This window comes from Salvelinus sp. IW2-2015, linkage group LG16 (assembly GCF_002910315.2).
Source record: "Salvelinus sp. IW2-2015 linkage group LG16, ASM291031v2, whole genome shotgun sequence".
NCBI lineage: Eukaryota > Metazoa > Chordata > Actinopteri > Salmoniformes > Salmonidae > Salvelinus > Salvelinus sp. IW2-2015.
Window position 1 is genome coordinate 6,028,238 of NC_036856.1, and position 22,450 is coordinate 6,050,687.

The 22,450-nt window shown below is 43.0% G+C and overlaps 1 protein-coding gene across 3 annotated transcripts in view; it reads right to left on the bottom strand.

Moving 5' to 3' along the window:
* The window catches only part of LOC111975625 (choline transporter-like protein 5-B), a 57,598-nt gene that overhangs the window by 17,236 nt on the left and 17,912 nt on the right, over positions 1–22,450 (bottom strand). For all 3 annotated transcript variants that reach the window (XM_024004054.3, XM_024004056.2, XM_024004055.2), the window contains exons 2-3: positions 10,407–10,455; positions 1,851–1,924 (exon numbers count right to left, since the gene is read on the bottom strand). In XM_024004054.3, coding sequence (XP_023859822.1) covers positions 1,851–1,924; positions 10,407–10,455 — 123 coding nt within the window. The remainder of the gene's footprint in view (positions 1–1,850; positions 1,925–10,406; positions 10,456–22,450) is intronic.

Consider the following 22,450-nt stretch of genomic DNA (forward strand, 5'->3'; position numbering starts at 1 on the left):
CATCTTGGGATTAAGCGGGTTAAAATCTCCCTAGAAGTCACAGAAGGTGCCCGGAGGGACATGTAAAAATGCTGAATTGTGGCACTTTAGCAAGTCTTTATACATTTAAAAAATCTGATTTGTTGAATTTTCCTTGAGGWCTATATTAAAAGTGCACTATATTAAAAAGGGCACTTCAAAGTCTTTTCAAATTCAATATTGGTGCACAATTTTTTATTTTAAATATCAAAGTAATGCAAAAAGCTCTCTTCATGGAATGACGCCACCAACAAAACCAAGGCCAAGGTCACCCAATTATTGGAATACTCTTTCAACACCAGTCTGTATCTTTTGAGACTACTCTGAAATTCAATCCAAGCTGCAAATTTGTTTTTCTAACCTGTTCAAGACATTAACAGAAAATAATTACTTTAGAGGACAAGGCATTCTATTCTATTCCCTTTCTAGCCAACGACACTGTACCTGCCTCACCCAATAGTCCGGATAAAACAGAGAGTTTATGCATGAGGAAGACCACGGGCGAGGAGAAAGAATGAAAAGCTGTTCACGTAATTGCAAACACGCCAGCGTCTATTTGAAGTCACCTCCATTTTCATGGCTCTGGCTCTCTTAAAGTAATTGGGCAACAGACAGTCCTTCCTCTGCCCAGACTGAGACGTGACTCCACTGCACACGGGAGTCAGAAGGGCAGCACTTTGAGAAAAGACAGCCGATTTGACAAATTTAGGGTGTGTGTGTGTGTGTGTGTGCTGTGTGTGTGTGTGTGTGTGGTGTGTGTGTGTGTGTGTGTGTGTGTGTGTGTGTGTGTGTGTGTGTGTGTGTGTGTGTGTGTGTGTGTGTGTGTGTGTCGGTTTTACTATCCTTCTGGTTCTCACAAGGAAAAAGTATATTTTAGGCTTAGGGGTAGGCTTTAAGGTTAGGGTTAGGATGAATTTAGGGTTAGGGTTAGGGGTAAGGTTTAGGAGATAGGGTTTTGAATGGGAATCAATTGTTTGGTCCCCACAAGAATAGTAAAACATGTGTGCACGTGTGTGTGCACCTGTGTGTGTTTAAGCATGCATGTCTGTGTCTGTACAGACTGAGGTGTGTGCGTGTGAGGAGAGTCACATGATTGATTCCAATCTACTGAGAGGAACACACTGCAGTAGGCCTGCGTTTARATCGTCACGCACAACTACTCTAAGTCCCTTAAAAGGAATGGAGGCCATAGGATGTCACCCATAACTCTGGAGAACATGGTCAAACCCCCAATCAAGAGATTAGACGCACAGATTAGGGAGATGCCATTCAGTAACCTCAGAAAGTGACTCACATAAAATCATTAGACTCTGATGTTGCTGASTCCCACTCATTAAGGAAGGGGTCTGTCTCTGGGGAAATTCAAGTACTCATATTTCCACCTCCCACACACTTCACAATACCAGAGGCMCTGTTGCTCAATGCAAAACGGGATCCAATACAAAACGTTATCTAGCATTTAAATGGCAACGCAGTCGGTGACACGCAGTTCGAATCCCCGAGCCAAAAAAGAAATTGCTCCCTGGGCGCCGATGACGTGAACATCGATCAAGGCAGCCCCCCGCACCTCTCTGATTCAGAAGGGTTGGGTTAAATGCAGAAGACACATTTTGGTCGAATGCATTTCCCTTTCCCTTCCCCACCCAAAGACTTTGTCAAGATGAGAGCTAGGCAAGCAGAAACTCATGAACGCAGACGAATGCACACACACACACACACACTACATTTACATGGGACGTCGACTCGCACAACGTGGAGCATCATCATAGGGTGGGCTGTGGTGTTGCGAAACCAACATGTCTGATGAAATAAGCAGCAGCATGACAACTCACCCACGGTGCCCAGAGCGATGTAGCCGAGGATGAAGATGACGAATACGACACAGCACACCACATCCGTGCAGCCCCTGGAGACAAGACAAAGAAAGAGGGACAGAAGGAGTGAGAAAAGAGAGAAAGAGTGTCAATTAGATGAGCCTAGTACCAAGGGCTCTGCCCTTGCCATGGCATCCCTGACAGTGGGCTTGTACTTGAGCTCCTAAACTGGGTGCAGCATTTGCCACCTGACAAGACCAGGTGGCATCTCAAGACACAGGGCTCAGAGAAAAACATTCCGAGCTCCAATTTCTAATGAGACATGCTCCAACCCCCAGAGTTTATGCTCTCCACAGAGATCCCTCCAACAGAGGTTTTGAAGGTTGGATTGCACAATAGTATGTTACATCTCTGCTTTAGAGAGGGGAGGCTCTCTCTCWCACAGCTGGGGTTTCTCCTCCTGTCCACATATAAGAAGTCCTCTCTCGTCTCTCACACTTCTCTCACCCCAGAGGAGCTGTCAGCCTTGCCCCGCCTTGGCCCCGTCTTCAAAAACCCTCCCCAACTTCCACCCTGTGGTGTCCCCTCAGAGCAAGTACAATCCAAGTCTGAACTTTATCATACAGAGCATGCTCTGTGAAGGCTACAATAAGGAACTACACACCCAAAAGTAAGACCTTCAAGCCCTCGTGCTTTAAACACTCCTCGTTCATCCCCAGGAAGAAAGCCTGTGTCGAGTGGAGGCCAGAGGCAGTTCTGCTGTGGTGCTCCTTTGAGGTAGCTGCTTGTCCTTGTTTTGTATGCAGCGTGGTGGCACCATAGACTCCACGAGCAGCACATACGCACATTGCTTTTGAGCCTCCGAACACCATTTTGTGATTAAATAGCAGATGGTCCCGCGGTGCTCAGGCCACTGATGCACGTAGAATATCAATTTCATTGCAATGGATATTAAAAAGGATAAACTACTTAGATAGAGACATACACAGAAACAAATATGCTGCAGTTGCACAGTTCAATCTTTGCATCACAAATGATCCAGGATTGTGCTGTTGCTACTAAGCAGAATGATCATAGCCCTACATAAATACTGTAGGTAATTGCAACTGGATTTGCATTCCATGCTAATGAGTTGTATTGGTGAAAATGGGGCTTGTTGAGTTCAACATTAGTGAAGATTTAGATTCCTTTCCCAGTTAAAAATGGCTGAGATCCAGAACTACAGTACCTATAATAAACMTATTTCTCACTGCCGAATTAAAATGGGCCTATTATTACCAATCTCATCTGAATTACATGGGCTTGATTGCAACAAACAGTCAGAACTTAACATGCTCCTGCAGGTTAACGCTGGATTCCTTTAAATCAAATCCAAATGTATTTGTCACAACAGGTATTCGGCGCATGTCAACTGTGAAATGCTTACTTACAAGCCCTTCACCAACAATGAAGTTCAAGAAAGAGAGTTAAGAAAATATTTACTAAATAAATTAAATAAATAAATTAAATAAAAAGTAACAAAAAAATAACAATAACGAGGCTATATCCAGGGGGTCCCGGTACCGAGTCAATGTGTGGGGGTACAGGTTGGTCGAGGTAATTTGTACATGTAGGTAGGTGTAAAGTGACTATGCACAGATAATAAACAGCAAGTAGCAGCAGTGTAAAAACAAAGGGGGTCAATGTAAATAGTGGCCATTTGATTAATTGTTCAGCAGTCTTATGGRTTGGGGGTAGAAGCTGTTAAGGAACCTTTTGGACCTAGACTTGGCGCTCCGGTACCGCTTGCCATGCGGTAGCAGAGAGACCAGTCTATGGACTTGGGTGACTGGAGTCTTTGACAATTTTTGGACCTTCCTCTGACACCGCCGAGTATATAGGTCCCGGATGGCAGAAAGCTTGGCCCCAGTAATGTACTGGGCCATACACCCTACCCTTTGTAGTGCCTTGCGGTCGAAGGCCGAGCAGTTGCCATACCAGGCGGTGATGCAACCGGTCAGGATGCTCTCGATGGTGCAGCTGTAGAACTTTGAGGATCTGGGGTCCCATGCCAAATCTTTTCAGTCTCTAGAGGAGGAAAACATGTTGTCGTGCCCTATTCACGACTGTCTTGGTGTGTTTGAACCATGATAGTTTGTTGGTGATGTGGACACCAAGGTACTTGAAACTCTCGACCCGCTCCATTACAGCCCCATCGATGTGAATGGGGGCCTGTTAGGGCCTCCTTGTCCTGTAGTCCACTATCAGCTCCTTTGGCTTGCTCAAAATGAGGGAGAGGTTGTTGTCCCTATAGGCTGTCTCATCYTATTTATTTTTTATTTGACTTATTTTTATTTCACCGTTATTTAACCAGGTAGGCCAGTTGAGAACAAGTTCTCATTTACAACTGCGACTTGGCCAATATAAAGCAAAGCAGTGTGACAAAAACAACAACACAGAGTTACAAACAAACGTACAGTCAATAACACAATAGAAAAATCTATGTACAGTGTGTGCAAAAGTAGAAGAGTAGGGAGGTAAGGCAATAAATAGGCCATAGAGGCAAAATAATTACAATTTAGCATTAACACTGGAGTAATAGATGCAGATGATGATGTGCAAGTAGAGATACTGGGGTYCAAAAGAGCAAGAGGATAAATAACAATATGGGGATGAGGTAGTTGGGTGTGCTATTTACAGATTGGCTGTGTGCAGGTACAGTGATCGGTAAGCTGCTCTGACAGCTGATGCTTAAAGTTAGAGAGGGAGATATGACTCCAGCTTCAGTGATTTTTGCAATTCGTTCCAGTCATTGGCAGCAGAGAACTGGAAGGCGGCCAAAGGAAGTGTTGGCTTTGGGGATGACCAGTGAAATATACCACTATGGTGTTGAAAGCTGAGCTTTAGTCAATTAACAGTATTCTCACATAGGTGTTCCTTTTGTCCAGGTGGGAAAGGGCAGTGTGGAGTGCGATTGAGATTGCATCATCTYTGGATCTGTTGCGGCGGGATGCGAATTGGAGTGGGTCTAGGGTTTCTGGGATTATGGTGTTGATGTTAGTCATGACCTGCCTTTCAAAGCATTTCGTGGCTACTGYCGTGAGTTCTACTGGGTGCTAGTCATTTAGGTAGGTTACTTTCGCTTTCTCGGGCACATGGACTATGGTGTTCTGCTTGAAACATGMACACTACCYTTCAAAAGTTTGGGGTCACTGAGAAATGTCCTTGTTTTTGAAAGAAATGTTTTAAAAATTGTCCATTAAAATAACAGCAACTTGATCAGAAATGCAGTGTAGACATTGTTAATGTTGTAAATGACTACTGTAGCTGGAAATGGCAGATTTTTTAAATGGAATATCTACATAGGCGTACAGAGGCCCATTATCAGCAACCATCACACCTGTGTTCCAATGGCACGTTGTGTTAGCTAATCCAAGTGTATCATTTTAAAAGGCTAGAAAACCATTTTGCAATTATGTTAGCACTATTATTTTTTTTAAACAGCTGAAAACTGTTCTGATTAAATAAGCAATAAAACTGGCCTTCTTTAGACTAGTTGAGTATCTGGAGCATCAGCATTTGTGGATTTGATTACAGGGTCAAAATGTCCAGAAACAAATAACTTTCTTCTGAAACTCGCCAGTCTATTCTTGTTCTGATAAATGAAGGCTATTCCATGCGAGAAATTGCCAAGAAACTGAAGATCTCGTACAACGCTGTGTACTACTCCCTTCACAGAACAGCGCAAACTGGCCCTAACCAGAATAGAAAGAGGAGCAGGAGGCCACGGTGCACAACTGAGCAAGAGGGCAAGTACATTAGTGTCTAGTTTGAGAAACAMACGCCTCACAAGTCCTCAACTGACAGCTTCATTAAATAATACCTGCAAAACACCAGTCTCAATGTCAACAGTGAAGAGGCATCTCCAGGATGCTGGCCTTCTAGGCAGAGTTCCTATGTTCAGTGTCTGTGTTCTTTTGCACATCTTAATATTTTATTTTTCTTGGCTAGTCWGAGATATGGCTTTTTCTTTGCAACTTTACCTAGAAGGCCAGCATCTCGGAGTTGCCTCTTCACTGTAGATGTTGAGACTGGTGTTTTGCGGGTACTATTTAATGAAGCTGCCAGTTGAGGACTTGTGGCATTGCACATGGTGATCTTAGGCATGTGTGCGGCTGCTCGGCCATAGAAYCCCATTTCATGAAGCTCCCGATGAACAGTTCTTGTGCTGACGTTGCCTCTAGAGGCAGTTTGGAACTCTGTAGTGAGTGTTGCAAACGAGGACAGACGATTTTTATGCGCTTCAGCACTCGGCGGTCCCGTTCTGTGAGCTTGAGGCTGAGCCATTGTTGCTCCTATGTCARACCCTGATCTGTTTCACCTMTCTTTGTGATTGTCTCCACCCCCTCCAGGTGTCGCTCATCTTCCCCATTTTCCCCTGTGTATTTATACCTGTGTTCTCTGTTTGTCTGTTGCCKGTTTGTCTTGTTTGTTCAAGTCAACCAGGGTTGTGTCTCTGCTCCTGCTTTTCCCAGTCTCTCTTTTCTCGCCCTCRTGGTTTTGACCCTTGCCTGTCCTGACTCCGAGCCCACCTGCCTGACCACTCTGCCTGCCCCTGCCCCTGAGCCTGCCCCTGACCTGTACCTTTGCTCCCCTCTGGATTACCAACCTCTGCCATACCCTGACCCTGAGCCTGCCTMCCGRCCGGTACCGTTGCCCCWCCTCTGGTTTACTGACSCCTGCCTGCCTTGACCRGTCTATTGCCTGCCCCTGTTGGAATATTAAACRATTGTCAATTCGACGTGTCTGCATCTGGGTCTTACCTTCATACCTGACATCCTAGGCGTTTCCACTTCACAATAACAGCACTTACAGTTGACCGGGACAGCTCTAGCAGGGCAGAAATTTGAMAAACTGACTTGTTGGAAAGGTGGCATCCTATGACTGTGCCACATTGKAAGTCACTGAGCTCTTCAGTGASGCCATTCTACTGCCAATGTRTGTCTGTGAAGATTGCATGGCTGTGTGCTCAAATAGCCGAATCCACCAAATAGCCAAATTCACATACTTTTTTATATGGAATGCAACAACATTGATAGACAATTAAAATGTAATTATAAAACAAAACACTTTGCAACAGTTTCTTTGGTTAAGATAACGATTTCCAAATAATAAGAAATTACTCTTCCTACCACATTTCTTTCCAATTCAGAAATCCACGTTACGAAATCGGTGACGGATGATGGTTGCAATTGACATCAGCTGTGCGGGTGATTTTAGAACGTAATGATGGTTTAACGAGAGATCAGCTGGTGATAATCTAGTGGCCATCAGTGATTGCAATTTTCCCATTAAGACCCGATCCTTAATTGTGAATGTCCAATTTGAGATATCTCTCCAAATGACATTGCCCATAAATCCCCTCCAGCTAATAGCTGACCCATAGACCATCTGTTCAGATCTGCATTACCCTGTCAAAGACCATTACCCTCAAAAATCCTGACCGTAAATCAGATTTGATGGAATAGACTCAAGGAATGACACAAGTCTATAACATGATGGTTATGGAACTGAGACTTTAAAGGCTAAGCCATATTTCACAAAGAAACCCAGTCCAAGGGAGCCGAGGCGGAAAATGTCTCCATCCTCACACCGACAACATTCCTGTAGAGACAATGTGATACAGTGTGAAGTGGACCTGCGGTGCCCAAGGCACTGCCGGCTCTAATATTAAACACGGTATTAAAAAGAGGCAGACGAGGGACTACTTTTTCATTTCATTCAAAAGACAAGGAACAAGAGCTGTCGAGGTTGCCATGGTGAGGACTGKATTTCTCAGTGTCCATTAGGAGTTGAGTCAGGTAGTGTAGCGGACCAGAGGGCAGCTAGGAATCATGGGTGATTAGTCGATGAGATCCCAGGGGGTGGGACCCTGAAGCAGACCTTCTGTCACCTCTTCACTGTGTTACCGTGAAGTGAGTCTCCACTGTCTTCTACCCAAACCCCCAGGGCCTAGAGACTTCCTTGCTGATGACAAGCAWACCCATAATATGACGCAGCCACCACCATGCTGAAAATATGAAGAGGTACTCAGCAGAGTATGTGAGCGGAGTTGAGCAGTCAGAAATCCCGCTTATCGCTCATGGAGMGGTGCTTTCCGGTGCTCCAAGTCCTTTCCAACTGCACCGCGAAAAACCGCTCCTCGCTCACAGGGGGAAAAAAATGCCACTCCAAATGTGTTCGAATCATTAAAAAATCACAATTTAACCAACACCCATCTATTTTTGTGACTACCTGGACCTACCATCTGGTTTTGAAGTATTGAAACCAAACTGTACGACTTGAATGAAAAGTATTTTCATTAAAAACAGGAAAAGGTGACTGTAAGAAGCACTCATCATTTCAAATAGGCTACATTAAACAGTAGAGACMACCTATTAAGGCAAAGGCAAAGCTAGCACTACAGAGCTAATACAGAACAACCTTTGAGTCAGGTGAACGCTGAAAGGAAGCTGGTAAACGAGACTAAAAAAACTAGGTCTCTTTCTCTCATCTCTGTGACGCAAACGCAGCCCGCCTGCAAATGTGGTCCAATGCCAAATCCCAGTCATAGTCTAAAAGTCTTAGGTCTCCATAGCTGAACCAAAAGCTGTCGGCTAGAACCATTTCCTTTCCCCTGCTGGGTGGGTATGTATGTGTGCTGCTACTCTAAGTGCTGTGAGGCWGTGGGTACCGGCTGGCATTCCTGTCAGTGACATGTGAAGCTCTGTGACAGAGTGTTCTATTCGTAAAGCTGACTCCACTTGGGGAGCCATGGCTGCCATGYCTGTGGTGGTGATGACCGGTCGACGCTGCCACAGAATAGCGTGGCTGCAGTTCTGGTGTGTCACCATTGGCCGCCTGTTTCCACCACATAATGAGAATTAACAGGGAGAGAGTTTGGGAGAGAGGGGTAGAGATAATGGATTCCCACATGTTAGAACGCACCGGGAAGTTTCTCAAGGTCTGGAGAGCCAATAGATATAGCAGTAGAAGGCACAGGGGTTTTGAATGTTTTTCAACTTCCCTGCAGAAGTCTCAAGGACAAATTTACAGTCCATGTATGTGTCTTGACTAAAAGGTGTGCAGTCCACTATTCAGGCTGGGACGATACCAGTATCGGGATATTCTTTTCAAGGCAAAAATGAAAACAAAGCAGACCTTCTGTATGTAAAATATTGTGTGCTGTAGCTTGGAAAATAAATAAATGTGACTCTGGATGACAACATAATGATGTTGGTTTCCAACATTAAGGCTGTTTTCCTCAAGAATTTAAATCTGCTTCGCATTTTGTTTCCTTGCCACGATACTAATGGGAATCCTGATACTGGTATCGTGCCGGCCCTAGTCAATGGCATTATTCAATTCATACATTATTCAGATGTACTTTATGGATTGATTTATCACCCGTACCGCAGCATAATGGAAGCCGGAATTATTCAGAGCTACAATGCATCTCCATTTTCTCTACTCTTTGGAGGACTGTTCAATAACCACAGATACAGACTTAATTTAGGCAGTGAGCTTCTGAGACAAAAAGACAACCGGAGGAGAGTCAGTTCTCTCTCAGTTCTCATTTAAAAACACCTCTAAGCCAAATAAACATCAAAGTGTCTTCACTTTAGTCCACAGCTGTAGGAGAAAAACGAGCTGGAGAGGGTGAGATAAAGGCGGGGGGGGGGGGGGGGGGACCGGAACATGCTTTCCCCACCAGTGTATGAAGCTGGTCTTGAATATGTCTATTCTACGCAGTATGAAGTAATGATACGCTTCAGGGCAGATATTAGTGGTGTAAAGAGTAAAACCACGAAGTGGAAAGGCTATAAGACATACACAGCTGCATCCTAAATTGGTAATTGAGCAATCTTGTTTACCATGTTGTCTTGTGGGATGGCAGACTCAAGTGAGAGCCAATGACAATCCAAACAAATGTAAACAAGACACAGCAACAGGACATTGGTATATGTACGAGATAAAGCCAGGCATTCAAATAAAAAGGACGTAGCCAGGTTATACGTGAATGGTATATGTGGAAAGAAGTACTTAATTGGCTGCTTCCCTGTGATATATGAGTTTGTGTTCCWCCGGTCTCCCAGGCTGGTTAACAATGCGTGTCATTGGGCTAACGCCAGCCGATCGTGTGACTAACAGCTATTGATCTGTGTGATGTAGCGAAGACAGCTGCCAGCACTCAGCCTCCCTCTCTGTTAACAGTGCCTGACAAATTATCAATCCGTCAACAGTGAGTMACGTGCAAAAAAAGCTTATGAAACAATAAGGTCCATATTTTCATTTGGGGGGGAAAAAAGAATAATATAAGATGTGTCGTGGTTTTGATGGAGTGCACAATTCAATTCTATGGCAGATTGAGAAGATGACTATAGGCCTATCTTTGGCGCAAATCAAAAAGAGAGAGAGAGAGATAAAAACTTTGGGGAATAACTAGCAATACGCGGTTGAACGTCCATCATGGAGTCAATCACAAGCGTATTACTGAACATGTTTCTATTGCTTCCTCATGCAAGGGAAGTTGGAGGAGACCAGAGGATACAGTACCTGTTATGGATAGGTCCTCTGAAGCCCGGGTCAAACTTGCGCGGCTCACCTGTAGGCGAAGCAGATCATTGCACGGTTAGCCTCTAACATGCAAAACAACTGTGCCCCCTTGGTGAACAACTAGGCTTAGAAACAGGAACATCCAGAGTAAATCTCCAATAACCAGACAAGTGACGTCATGTAAGAGAGCAAATGATAAGTTGTTGCATGTAGACTCAGACTATAGAGCAGAAACTGTCCTCGAGAAACATACGATAACTGCACATGTCATTACTGACAGGAATGCTCATGGTGATCAATGAGAGAGTAAAACAACAGCACATCTACCTGTAGTCATAACATTGTGTCTGGTCCTGTCCTGCAATAAACATAACATGCAACTGCCTGGGAGGGCACTAACTAGGTCAGTTCACAGCTCCTCTCTGTGTACTGTGTCCAAAATGGCACCCTATTCCCTATATAGTGCACCACTTTTTTTTTACCAGGACCCATAGGGCTCTGGTTAAAAGCAGTGGACTATGTCGGGAATAGGGTGCCATTTTGGGACACAGCCTCTGTAGCTGTACTGAGGTGCTAACATGATGCCAAGCTACTATAGATCAGGGGTTCCCAAACTCAGCACTGGGGAACATCCCACGTCTATTTCTGTCTAATACTCTGCACACAAGCCTCTTGTTGGTGGAAGGCTTATTTCCTGCAATCCTACACATTTRGTCATAGGGTGAACAGAACATTTTGCKGTTTTAAAGCTAATTGTCTTGCATTTTGCCATGTCGTACGTGTATTCATGTGATATTTGAGTGACTCAAACATTACAACAAAATKTATGGACTTAAAAAACATTAGCTGACATAGGCTAGTTGTTCTGGACATTTCTGACAAGTTATAAATAGCTCTCTAAGGTATGCAATGACTGACACGACAAGAGGAAAACTGATGATGCATTACCCAATTTCAAAATTGCACCTTGTGCATTCTACGATTACACCTTTCAAGAGTAAGTTGAAAGACGGACTGAGTCCCACCCCACAGTTTGGGAACCACTGCTACAGATAACAGAAAGTTCTGTGTTTCACACAGAGCCTTTGGGGGTTTATAAATCATCTAATTTTACTGCACAGAAGCACAGAAGGCATATCTGGGTCACTGCACAGGAATCTCCACTTGACCCTGTAAATGTTATCAGTCCCACTTTAAACCCACTATACACCACCCCACGTAGCCCTCCTAAAAATCTGGTTGTGTGTGTGTGTGTGTGCATGCGCACGTGTGTGCCTGTTGCGTGTATACGAGTGTGTGTGTCGACGTGTATGCCCACACGTGTGTGTGTCGACGTGTATGCCCACACGTGTGTGTGTATGCATAATGCATATGTTTGCTAGTGCCCCCATGGAGTTGCAGTATGAACGGTTCCTGTGAGCACATTCATCATCACACAGAGTGTAATTTCTCAGAGCAGCATGAGTGGGCTTATCTCCCATCTGCCTGTCTCTGAAGACTTGCTTCTGCTCTGAGAGATACAGCTCACTTGGCAGAACCCAGCACCATGGATACTGTACTATGCACTTGCCCTCCTAACTGAGCACTCATTAATCACTGGATGTCATTGGCTGAGACGGAGAGAGAGTGAGAAAGACGCATGGAATTGCTCTTACGTTGATGATCAATCCCATGGCTGTGATGTTCATCATTTCTGGTTTAAGACATTCTCTCAGCAGCACTGTTAGGATATTCAGGGATAACATTCGGAAGAGTCATTAGTTAATTAGCATAACATTCGGAAGAGCCATTAGTTATTTAGCAGATGCTTTAATCCGAAGCGATGTACAGAATGTAAAGTATCAGATCCAAGGGGATTGAACCCATAACCCGTGCGAGAGAAACACTATAATCCAAACCACTGAGTATGCAGCCTATTGTTCTGTACTGCTCTAGAGTTATGCACTGCTGTTGTGTTTTGATTCTAAATAAAAGATGGGACCTTGGAGGATTTCTTGGATAAATCTGCATCTCTCAGCCAAGGACACGTAGACACAGGACCAGGTGCAGTCGTAGTTGACGTGTGTTAATAGCCTGGTCATGTTTTGCATGACAATGACCACAGGAGTTTGCAAGACAGCCCAAACAGATCTGGGACCAGGCTAATGTGTTACCGCCTTATAGAGCACATTTACTTATTTTAATTGGCAAACTACATCGATATGATTGAGACACYGATGTACTATGGCAGTATGCTTTAGCCTGCCATGTTCCAAGACCTGAAGGTCATGACAGCAACACCATCTATTTCCTCAGGCAAAAGCAGCAAAAAAAACTKTGCATTACATCAGTGCAAGATGTAGGAATGGGACCCAGGACACCTGCACCAGCATGATGCTATAGACCTGGGGTTTTCAAACTGGGATCCGCAGACGAGGTACTGCAGGGGGCCCACGATATTATTTGGGGGGGGGATTTTGTATGTGGACATTATTATTTTATGACCATCACTAGCTGCAACAGAATACCTTCGTGGATAGCCTTTTTATGTCTCTGCATCCAGGAAATTACAGTCATTGGAGCAAAGTTTTTTTTTTGTACAGAAAATTCTTAGGCAGGTCGTCCAAGTGTTCCTTTTAAAGGATGGAAAATCTGTCTATCTTACTATCTTTGAAAACTAAAGCCTCGTTCACACTGCAGGCCTTAATGGTCAAATCAGTTTTCCTTCTCAAATCCTTTTTCTTAGAAGTGACCAAATCGTATGTGTGTGTTCTGACAGCAGTCCTTTGCTGACATGGCTATGCTAGTTGTCATGGTAACGATGGGTCCGTGCACAGTGGTGTAGGCTGATTTATGGTGGTGCTCGTGCTTCCTATCACTCAGAYGTTATGTAGCAAGCTAAGGTGACAACAATGCCTGTCATGGACATTTCCCAGTTGCTTTGAAGGTTTAAAATCATAGTGTGATAATGATCTGACTTACGAAACAAGTCCTTTTTGGCTAGCCACAGCAGTCAACTAGCTAGCTGGGTAGATGCTTAGCTTTCTAGCACATTCCCTATTTGTTTGTGAACAATTAACAAGCTAGTTAACTACCACATGTCCTCGTCAAACTGTCAACAGAGTAGCTAGCAAGCAACAAGATATTCCAAATAACAGTCTAAAAACCACTTGAGGGACAAATATATCCGATTGGCCAGGAATCAGATTTGTKTCTGACTTCAAACAACCTATGAAGTTGGTTTTAAAATGTGGCTTAAAATATCAGATTCCATGTGCTTTTTGGCTGTTCAGACTTCAAGAAAAAGAACAGTTTTGAATTGAATATMATTTTTTTTTWATATGATTTGAGTCACTTCAAACTGCCAATAAGAACAAGGCTTTACAGTCAAATAAAAGCTAGACACTCAGGGAGAATCAAAAGCGGCGGAACATAGCATTAGCCATGGCAAAATGCATAGAATTGCAGGAAATGAGCTTTAAAACTGCAAAATTGTCTCTCAGCTCCATGCCAAACTGTTTAGAATTACTGGAAATGATCTTTACAACAGCAACATTTTCTCTACACCGCCAAGATACCTTTCTAGCTAATKGACTTAGATGTTAGTTTATACTTCCTCTTCCAATGAACTGTGCGGAGGTCAAAATAATGACACTGTCTACCAAATCTATTCATTTGAAATGTTGATTACTTATTTGCCATTAACATTCACTTCATGACAAGACAAGAAGTGACTTTATTTTGTTGATAACATGATGGGGGTCCCGGGGTTGCCGGTTTGCCTGTGTGGGGGGTCCCTGGGCAAGAAAYGRTTGAAATCCCCTGCTATAGACACTTCCAACAGAACTTTCACAGCCAGTTCAAGTAACTGGCAATGACTATTGGCCAAACAGATTCACCATTGACAATTCCTACAGTATATGGCTTCAGAGTAGATATTGAAAGTGGGTTCTGTGCAGTAGGAGATTGGTTGGATCTGTGTCAGCACTTCCGCATGGCGTATGATACTAATAGAAACTTGCTACCTCTCTGTGATGCATCATTAGTTGCCTTAAGTTGCTTTTATATCCCGGTGGATGTTCTTACAAACCGGCGGCTGGCCGGTTGCATCACATTAACTCATATCAGAGCTAATTAGAGCTCCAGCTGCCGGGGGTTGTGAGCTGGCTATCTGTTGGACGGGGACTCAAGCAACCAAGCAGAATGCAAATAGCAATATCAATAAAAAAAATGTTTTCTGTCAATGGTGTGTGAATATTCCAAGCGACTGAGTGCTCCCTGGTGTTTGTCAGCCATCGTGGTGAAAACAGACTGGTCGGTATCAAGTGGAGGATTGAGGATGTGAATTCATACAGAGATGAAGGGAAGCCAACGGCAAGAGGACAGATTGCGCAACAGCAAGGGGCAGGAGGAAAGTCTTGGGAGAGCCTGAGATATCGCTCTGTCTCTCTGTCAGTGATGAACACTCAGTAAGTCCATGCAAAGGCCTGCCAGTGTGTTCTACTGGGGAACCGTGGGCATRAGCCTCTTGTTAGCGTGTAAAAAGRGGTCACCAGCTTGGCGATCAATGTCACCATACTATTGGGTGCATATACTCACAGAAGTAAATACCTAAATGCAAGTTTCCAGAGCACTCTTACAACATTAATCAACAACATGAGTGGCTGAAATTCACTAGATTCTCATCAGTACAAACACACTAAACCAGGATTTGCTTAAAATGGGCTCAACCTGTGAATCCTGAGCGCTTAGCTTCATTGGTGTYCTCACCACAGTAGCCTGGCGTTTCCTCCTCTCAGAAGGCRTCTGAGCTTTACTCTGGTTCACAACACTGACTATAGTCCCATTATACATTACCGGGGGGCCTGACATTCATCAGCAACACTGAACCACCAGTATACTTGGCCTTGGTTGATGACTGTCCTTAGACTTAGCCAGTGCAAAGAGAGTAGTTGACGTGTGATGTGTTTGCTGGGGTCAGGATGAACGAAGGGCTATAGTCAACAACATTTGGAAAATGCCTGCGAGGCATATTGTGGCAGTTAGATAACATCATTGTGTTGGCTCTGTTGAACCCGTGCACAGCAACATGGAGGGTGCAAACTGATGGTGCCTGATGCCCTAAAGATAGCAGCATCATTTTTGAAGGTAAATATTGAACTTCTGCTAAAAAGGTGTTCAATAAACAGTCAAGTAATATATATTTATTTCAAATTTGATTCACCAGTATTTATAACTGCATGATTTTCTAAGCTTTGACTGTCATGTTTCTAACTAATTACTTCAAGAAATGTCTTCAAAATGTGCCCGTCCCATTTTGTTTCCAAAGGCTGAAGTTAATGGAGAATGTCTGTTCAGCCCTGAAGATCATACTGTATGTGTAAGCACTAAGCAGAGATGAATAAGGCTTGGAATTGTGAGTCAATGCTAAGAATTCTGTCGAAGGGAATGGACTAAATGTGAAAGAAAAATGTTAGACACGCTGCAATCCTTTTTCAGGACAATGCACATCATTTTAAATTAGAAATTGCTGTTCTGCAATGAATACACCTAATTACTAATTCCACTGTCCACGCCAACATTGATGGTTTTTGGTCGCAGGTTCATGAATGGCGGAAGATTTAGCTAACTCTGCAAATAYCACTGCTAGGTGATTTGAAAAGACATAATCAATCAATCAATAATGTAATACTCTTATCAAAACATTGTATCTTTAATTTACAATCTGTAGAAACTATGTGAATAGAAAGGTGCAAGACTTTTGTGAAACATCACAGCACAGTTGAAAAATATATGGCTAATAGAAGCTGAAGGGTRAGACTAAAAATAACAAATGTAACAAAAAACATAACTAATGTAAAATATGTGTCTGTAAAATGTATATAGTATGTATAAGCTGGAAGTAGAAGCCTAAGTCTTGTTGTCCATTAGTTTACTCAAATTGGGGGAGGGATGATAGGGTTAGGGTAAAATAAGAAAGAAGGAAAATATATTAAAATAAATATTTACCAAAAAATAATATGATGCAGATAATTACATTGACAGAAGCCACAATCTGTCTGCAATATTAAAGCAGTTCCACCCCCTAAAAATCTACCCAACACATTGATGGTGCAAACTGATGGTGCCTGCCTGATGTCTTTATGATAGCAGCATCATATTTGATGGTAAGATTGAACTTAAATTGAATATCTGTTCAATAAACGCTCAAGCAATATACATGATTTTATTTCTCAATCTGATTCAACATTTCCTTTTTCTTTACAGCTATCAGATGAAAAAACCCACCAAAGGCAATCAACAACCCATATTCAGTTCTAGAACTGTTTTAAATAAAATATTTAATTCAGTGTGTTTATTTTATGTTACATTTAAAATACATATATTTCTAGATGCATTTCCACAATACATGAGATAATATAAAGATTTGGCCAAATCATATATTTTTCTAAAATATATTTCATACATTTATCAGAAACATTTTTAAATGCAATTGTCTCAAGGCTTCAAAATCCTTCTTTAACATGTCTCCTCCCCTTCATCTACACCGATTGAAGTGGATTTAACATCAATAAGGGATCATAGCTTTCACTTGGATTCACCTGGTCAGTCTATGTCAGGGAAGGAGCAGGTGTTTATAATGTCCAGATGTATTTCAATGTATTAAATACATTTTTGATAAATATATGATTTGGTCAATTCATAATATTTTGTAACCCATCCAAAAATATGTTTAAATCTATTTTTCTTGTAAGGGCGACTGGTGTCTGCTAGGCCCCTCTACTGACACTGTGTTAGTCTATCTCACATTGAGACTTTACGTATGAAATTAGGGATGATGGTGCATGTTGTGCACGTAGGGCACAGACAAATATGTTGTCTGTAGTTGGTATGTGTCTGTAGTTGGTTTGTGTTTACAGTGTTTAGATACAGAATGAGGATGTTAYCAATATGTATACACAAATGCAATGTACAGTTTGCAAGTATGTGTGATGTGTGCTGTAGTGAGGGGTTTAGTCTTGCGAAGCCAGATGCCGTAGTCTAGATATCYAGGCTAGTGAGGGGTTAACATGGCCATTATTTGTCCGGGCAAATAACAAGCCTCAGCAAATCTCTCATGTCTAATGTTTGCCATTTCTGTAGGAGAAAAACAATAGGATTTCATCATCCKCCGCAAATGAACTGGTCATTATAGCTACTCTCTGGGGCATTGAGAGCAGACTGGGTATAGAATTACATATCACAAATCATTTGTACTCCAATCTCAGTTGCATCCTCTGTRTGCCAAAGCAACAGATTATGGGTCAATCTACACCACAGCATTGACCTGCAATCATTGATGGTTTAACAAAGTTGTGTCACMCCCCTCAAATTCCACATTCCAATTCCAATCATTCAGTTGTTAATCAATGGATGTCCTTGAAGATATACACTCACCGGACAGTTTATTAGGTACACCCATCTAGTACCAGGTCAGACCCCCCTTTGCCTCCAGAACAGCCTGAATTCTTCAGGACATTCTACAAGGTGTCAGAAATGTTCCACAGGGATGTTGGTCCATGCTGACGCGATGGCATCATGCAGTTGCTGCAGATTGGACGGTGGTACATTCATGCTGCGAACAGCCCGTTCCATCTCATCCCAAAGGCACTCTATTGGGTTGAGGTCTGGGGACTTCGCAGGCCACTCACTGTCATGTTCCAGGCTATGTTTTCACACTCCACAATTGTTCAGTGTTGGTGATCGCGTGCCCACTGGAGCCGCTTCTTGTTGTTTTTAGCTGATATAAGTGGAACCCGGTGTGGTCGTCTGCTGCAACAGCCCATCTGTGACAAGGATTGACAAGTTGTGAATTCCGAGAGGCCGTTCTGCACACGACTGTTGTACTGCGCCGTTATTTGTCTGTTTGTGTCTGTTTGTGTCTCGCCTGTTAGCTTGCACGATTCTTGCCATTTTTCTTTCGACCTACAACATCAACAAGCTGTTTTCGCCCACAGGACTGCCGCTAACTGGATGTTTATTGTTTATCGCTCCCTTCTCGGTAAACCCTAGACACTGTCGTGCGTGAAAAGCCCAGGAGGGCGGCCGTTTCTGAGATACTGGATCCGACAATCATACTGACGATCATACCACGCTCAAAGTTACTGTAGTAACCTGGTATATTTATGTTAAACCAWTAGATGGCAGTATTGACTCACCACGGGGGTTTGCTTCCCGCTATCCGTAGCTATTTCCTATGTCTGCCTATACAACTATGATTAAGAAAGCTTCAGGTAGCTTAAGCCAGGTGCATTAGAGAATGTAATTCTAAGTTACAATTAAATACTAAACCTTACTTAAGTCTCATGAGTTATAACTCTAAGAAGCCTTGAAGGATACTACATATTTGGCGATGAGGATAACTATGGAGAACTGCYTTGGATTTTTTTGCCACGAATTTAACGGAGTGTTTGGCGRGCGACGCGGGAGGTGAGACTCAAGTGAGCGGTGGAAGATTCTGAAGGATTGATTCCCTGGATACGGGTAGGACAAATTATTGACTGTGTGAGGGGAGAAAGAATCGGAAAAGATGGCTCTGGCAACAATATGCTCGCTACCACCATTTGATCCTAAAAATCAGGAATGGGAGGAGTACTGTGAAATAATGGAACATTTCTTTGCTGCTAATGAAATAACTGATGCCACGATACAAAAATCCATACTCATAAGCGTTGTCGGTGCACAGACGTACAGCTTAAAACTTTTGTGATAGGGGGCAGCATTTTCACTTTTGGATGAATTGCGTGCCCATAGTGAACTGCCTCCTACTCTGTCCCAGATGCTAATATATGCATATTATTATTACTATTGGATATAAAACACTCTGAAGTTTCTGAAACTGTTTGAATGATGTCTGTGAGTATAACAGAACTCATATGGCAGCCAAAAACCTGAGGAAAAATCCAAACAGGAAGTGAGAATTCTGAGGCTGGTCGATGTTCAACTCATCGCCTATTCAATTCCCTGTAAGATATGGATCTGTTTGCATGTCCTACGCCTTCCACTAGATGTCAACAGTCTGTAGAACGTGGAATGAAGCCTCTACTGTGACGTTGAGCCGGATGGGAGGTGTTTCAGTCATTGGTCTGGCAGAATGCCAGTTCCTGGTCACGCGCCTTCCAAACGATATCGTCTTGCTTTCCATAACTTCTAGAYACACAAAGGAATTCTCCGGTTGGAARGTTATTGGATAGTTATGATAACAACATCCTGAAGATTGATTCTCTACTTAGTTTGACCAGTTTATTCGACCTGTTATATAACTTTTAAGTTTTCGTCCGAGTTCGCCTGCATCTGCGCGAGCGTTTGGACATTAAACATGCTAGCAAAAGTAGCTACTTAGACATAAGTAATGGACATTATCGAACAAAACAACGATTTATTGTGGAACTAGGATTCCTGGGAGTGCAATCTGATGAAGATCATCAAAGGTAAGGGAATATTTATGATGTAATTTCGTATTTCTGTTGACTCCAACATTGCGGAGAAATTTTGTTATATCTGAGCGCTGTCTCAGATTATTGCATGGTGAGCTTTTTCCGTAAAATCTGACACAGCGGTTGCATTAAGAACAAGTGTATCTTTAATTCTATGTAAAACATGTATCTTTCATCAAAGTTTATGATGAGTATTTCTGTTATTTGACGTGGCTCTCTGCAATTTCTCCGGATATTTTGGAGGCATTTCTGAACATGGCGCCAATGTAAACCGAGATTTGTGGATATAAATATGCACATTATCGAACAAAACATAAATGTATTGTGTAACATGATGTCCTATGAGTGTCATCTGATGAAGATCACCAAAGGTTAGTGATTCATTTTATCTCTATTTCTGCTTTTTGTGACTACTATCTTTGGCTGGGAAAATGGCTGTGTTTTTCTGTGGCTATGTACTGAGCTAACATAATCATTTGGTGTGCTTTCGCCGAAATKAGACATGTTGGCTGGATTCACAACATGTGTAGCTTTAATTTGGTGTCTTTCATGTGTGATTTCATGAAAGATAGATTTTTATAGTAATATATTTMAATTTGGCGCGCTACATTTTTTCTGGCTTTTGGCCAAGTGGGACGCTACCGTCCCACATATCCCAGAGAAGTTAATGAGAAACCTGTTGAGCCCAGATAAACCAGGAGAAAAGTCATTCATAGATTTAGTCGAGCTATTAAGAAATCACTTCAACCCCAAACTRAGTGAGATAGTACAAAGATTCAAGTTTGATTCACGCATGAGAAAACCTATCGAATCAGTGGGGGAATATGTGGCTGAGTTGAGAAAACTAGCATTGGATTGTAACTATGGGAATACATTATCGCAAATGCTACGCGATCGGCTGGTGTGTGGGATTAATGATGACAGAATACGATTGTTATCAGAGCCTAATCTCACGTTTGAGAATGCACTCAAACTGGCCCAGGCCATGGAGTCCGCAAATAGAAATGCACTGGATTTGRAGGCAAGGGMCGCAACTGCGTGCCATACAGTAAAAGAGAGCAGCGCTGAGCGRGTAGAATTTCAAAGAACGGAAAGCCGTGGTGCAGCAGCCAATAGAGACTGTTATCGTTGCAAAGGCAAACACGCAGCGTTTGACTGTAAATTCAAACACAAAAAGTGTTATTCATGTGCGATAATAGGCCACATTGCGAGGGCGTGCCGCAATAAAAAAAAGCCACGGGCTGCAGAAAAGAGAACGGACAGAAAACCGAATACTTCCAGATGCTCTAGCTACAGCTCTAATAGAAAGTGAAAGTGAGTGTGCAGACGCAGAGCAAGCATTCTCAATGTACAGTGTACAGGGGGCGAATATCAAGAAGGTGACGCCTTTCATTGTGGAAATGGGAATAAATGGATTTAAGGTACCGTTTGAACTAGACACAGGATGTAGTGTCACACTGATGAACAGGTCCCAATTCTACAGGAAGTGGAAAACCGTTGAAGTGCCTAAACTGAGAGACAKCCCCATTAAACTCAAAACGTACACAGGGGAGAAGATCACTGTGATTGGATTTGCTGATGTTCAAGTGGAATATCATGGACAAAAGAAAAGTCTGCCTCTCTTAGTAGTGGAAGGTACTGGCCCCAGCTTACTAGGGAGAGGGTGGTTGGAGGAAATAAAATTGAACTGGGATGAAATCAAACATGTCACCACAGAGACACTACAGCAGGTGCTTTCAAAGCATGAGGGTGTTCTCAAAGAAGAGCTAGGGACATTAAAAGGGGTCCAAGCTACCATTCATGTTGCTGCTGATGCTACTCCCAGATTCTATAGGCCAAGATCAGTTCCATATGCCATGAAGCCTAAAGTGGATGTGGAAATTGACAGACTCTTAGCAGAGGATATAATTGTACCTGTCAAGTTTTCTGAGTGGGCAYSACCAGTTGTTCCCATACTAAAACCAGATGGTTCAATCAGATTATGCAGTGACTATAAGCTGACTGTAAATAGAGTTTCCTCTCTGGAGCAGTACCCCATACCCAAAGTGGAGGATTTGCTTTCAACATTAACCGGAGGGCAACAGTTTACAAAACTGGACATGAGTCARGCATATCAGCAAGTGCTAATGGATAAAGCTTCACAGAAGTACCTGACCATAAACACCCACAGAGGGATGTTTACCTATAAARGCTTACCTTTCGGGGTGTCTTCTGCACCAGCTATCTTCCAAAGAACTATGGAGGGAATTCTGCAGGGGATACCCAAGGTAGCGATTTACCTCGACGACATTCTTGTCACGGGAGTCACGAAGGAGGAACATCTCAAACTTAGGTGAAGTTTTGAGGAGGATGGAGGACGCCGATCTCCGGCTGAAGAGGAGCAAGAGTACACTGCTAGCTGATGAAGTGCAGTACCTGGGTCACAAGGTGGATGCCAAGGGCTTACACACTGTCAAAGCTAAAGTGAGGGCTGTTGTGGAAGCTCCAGCTCCGACAAACGMTACAGAGCTGAAAGCCTATCTAGGCTTACTGAATTATTATAATCGCTTCCTCCCGAACCTCTCTACCCTCGTAGCTCCTCTACATCAA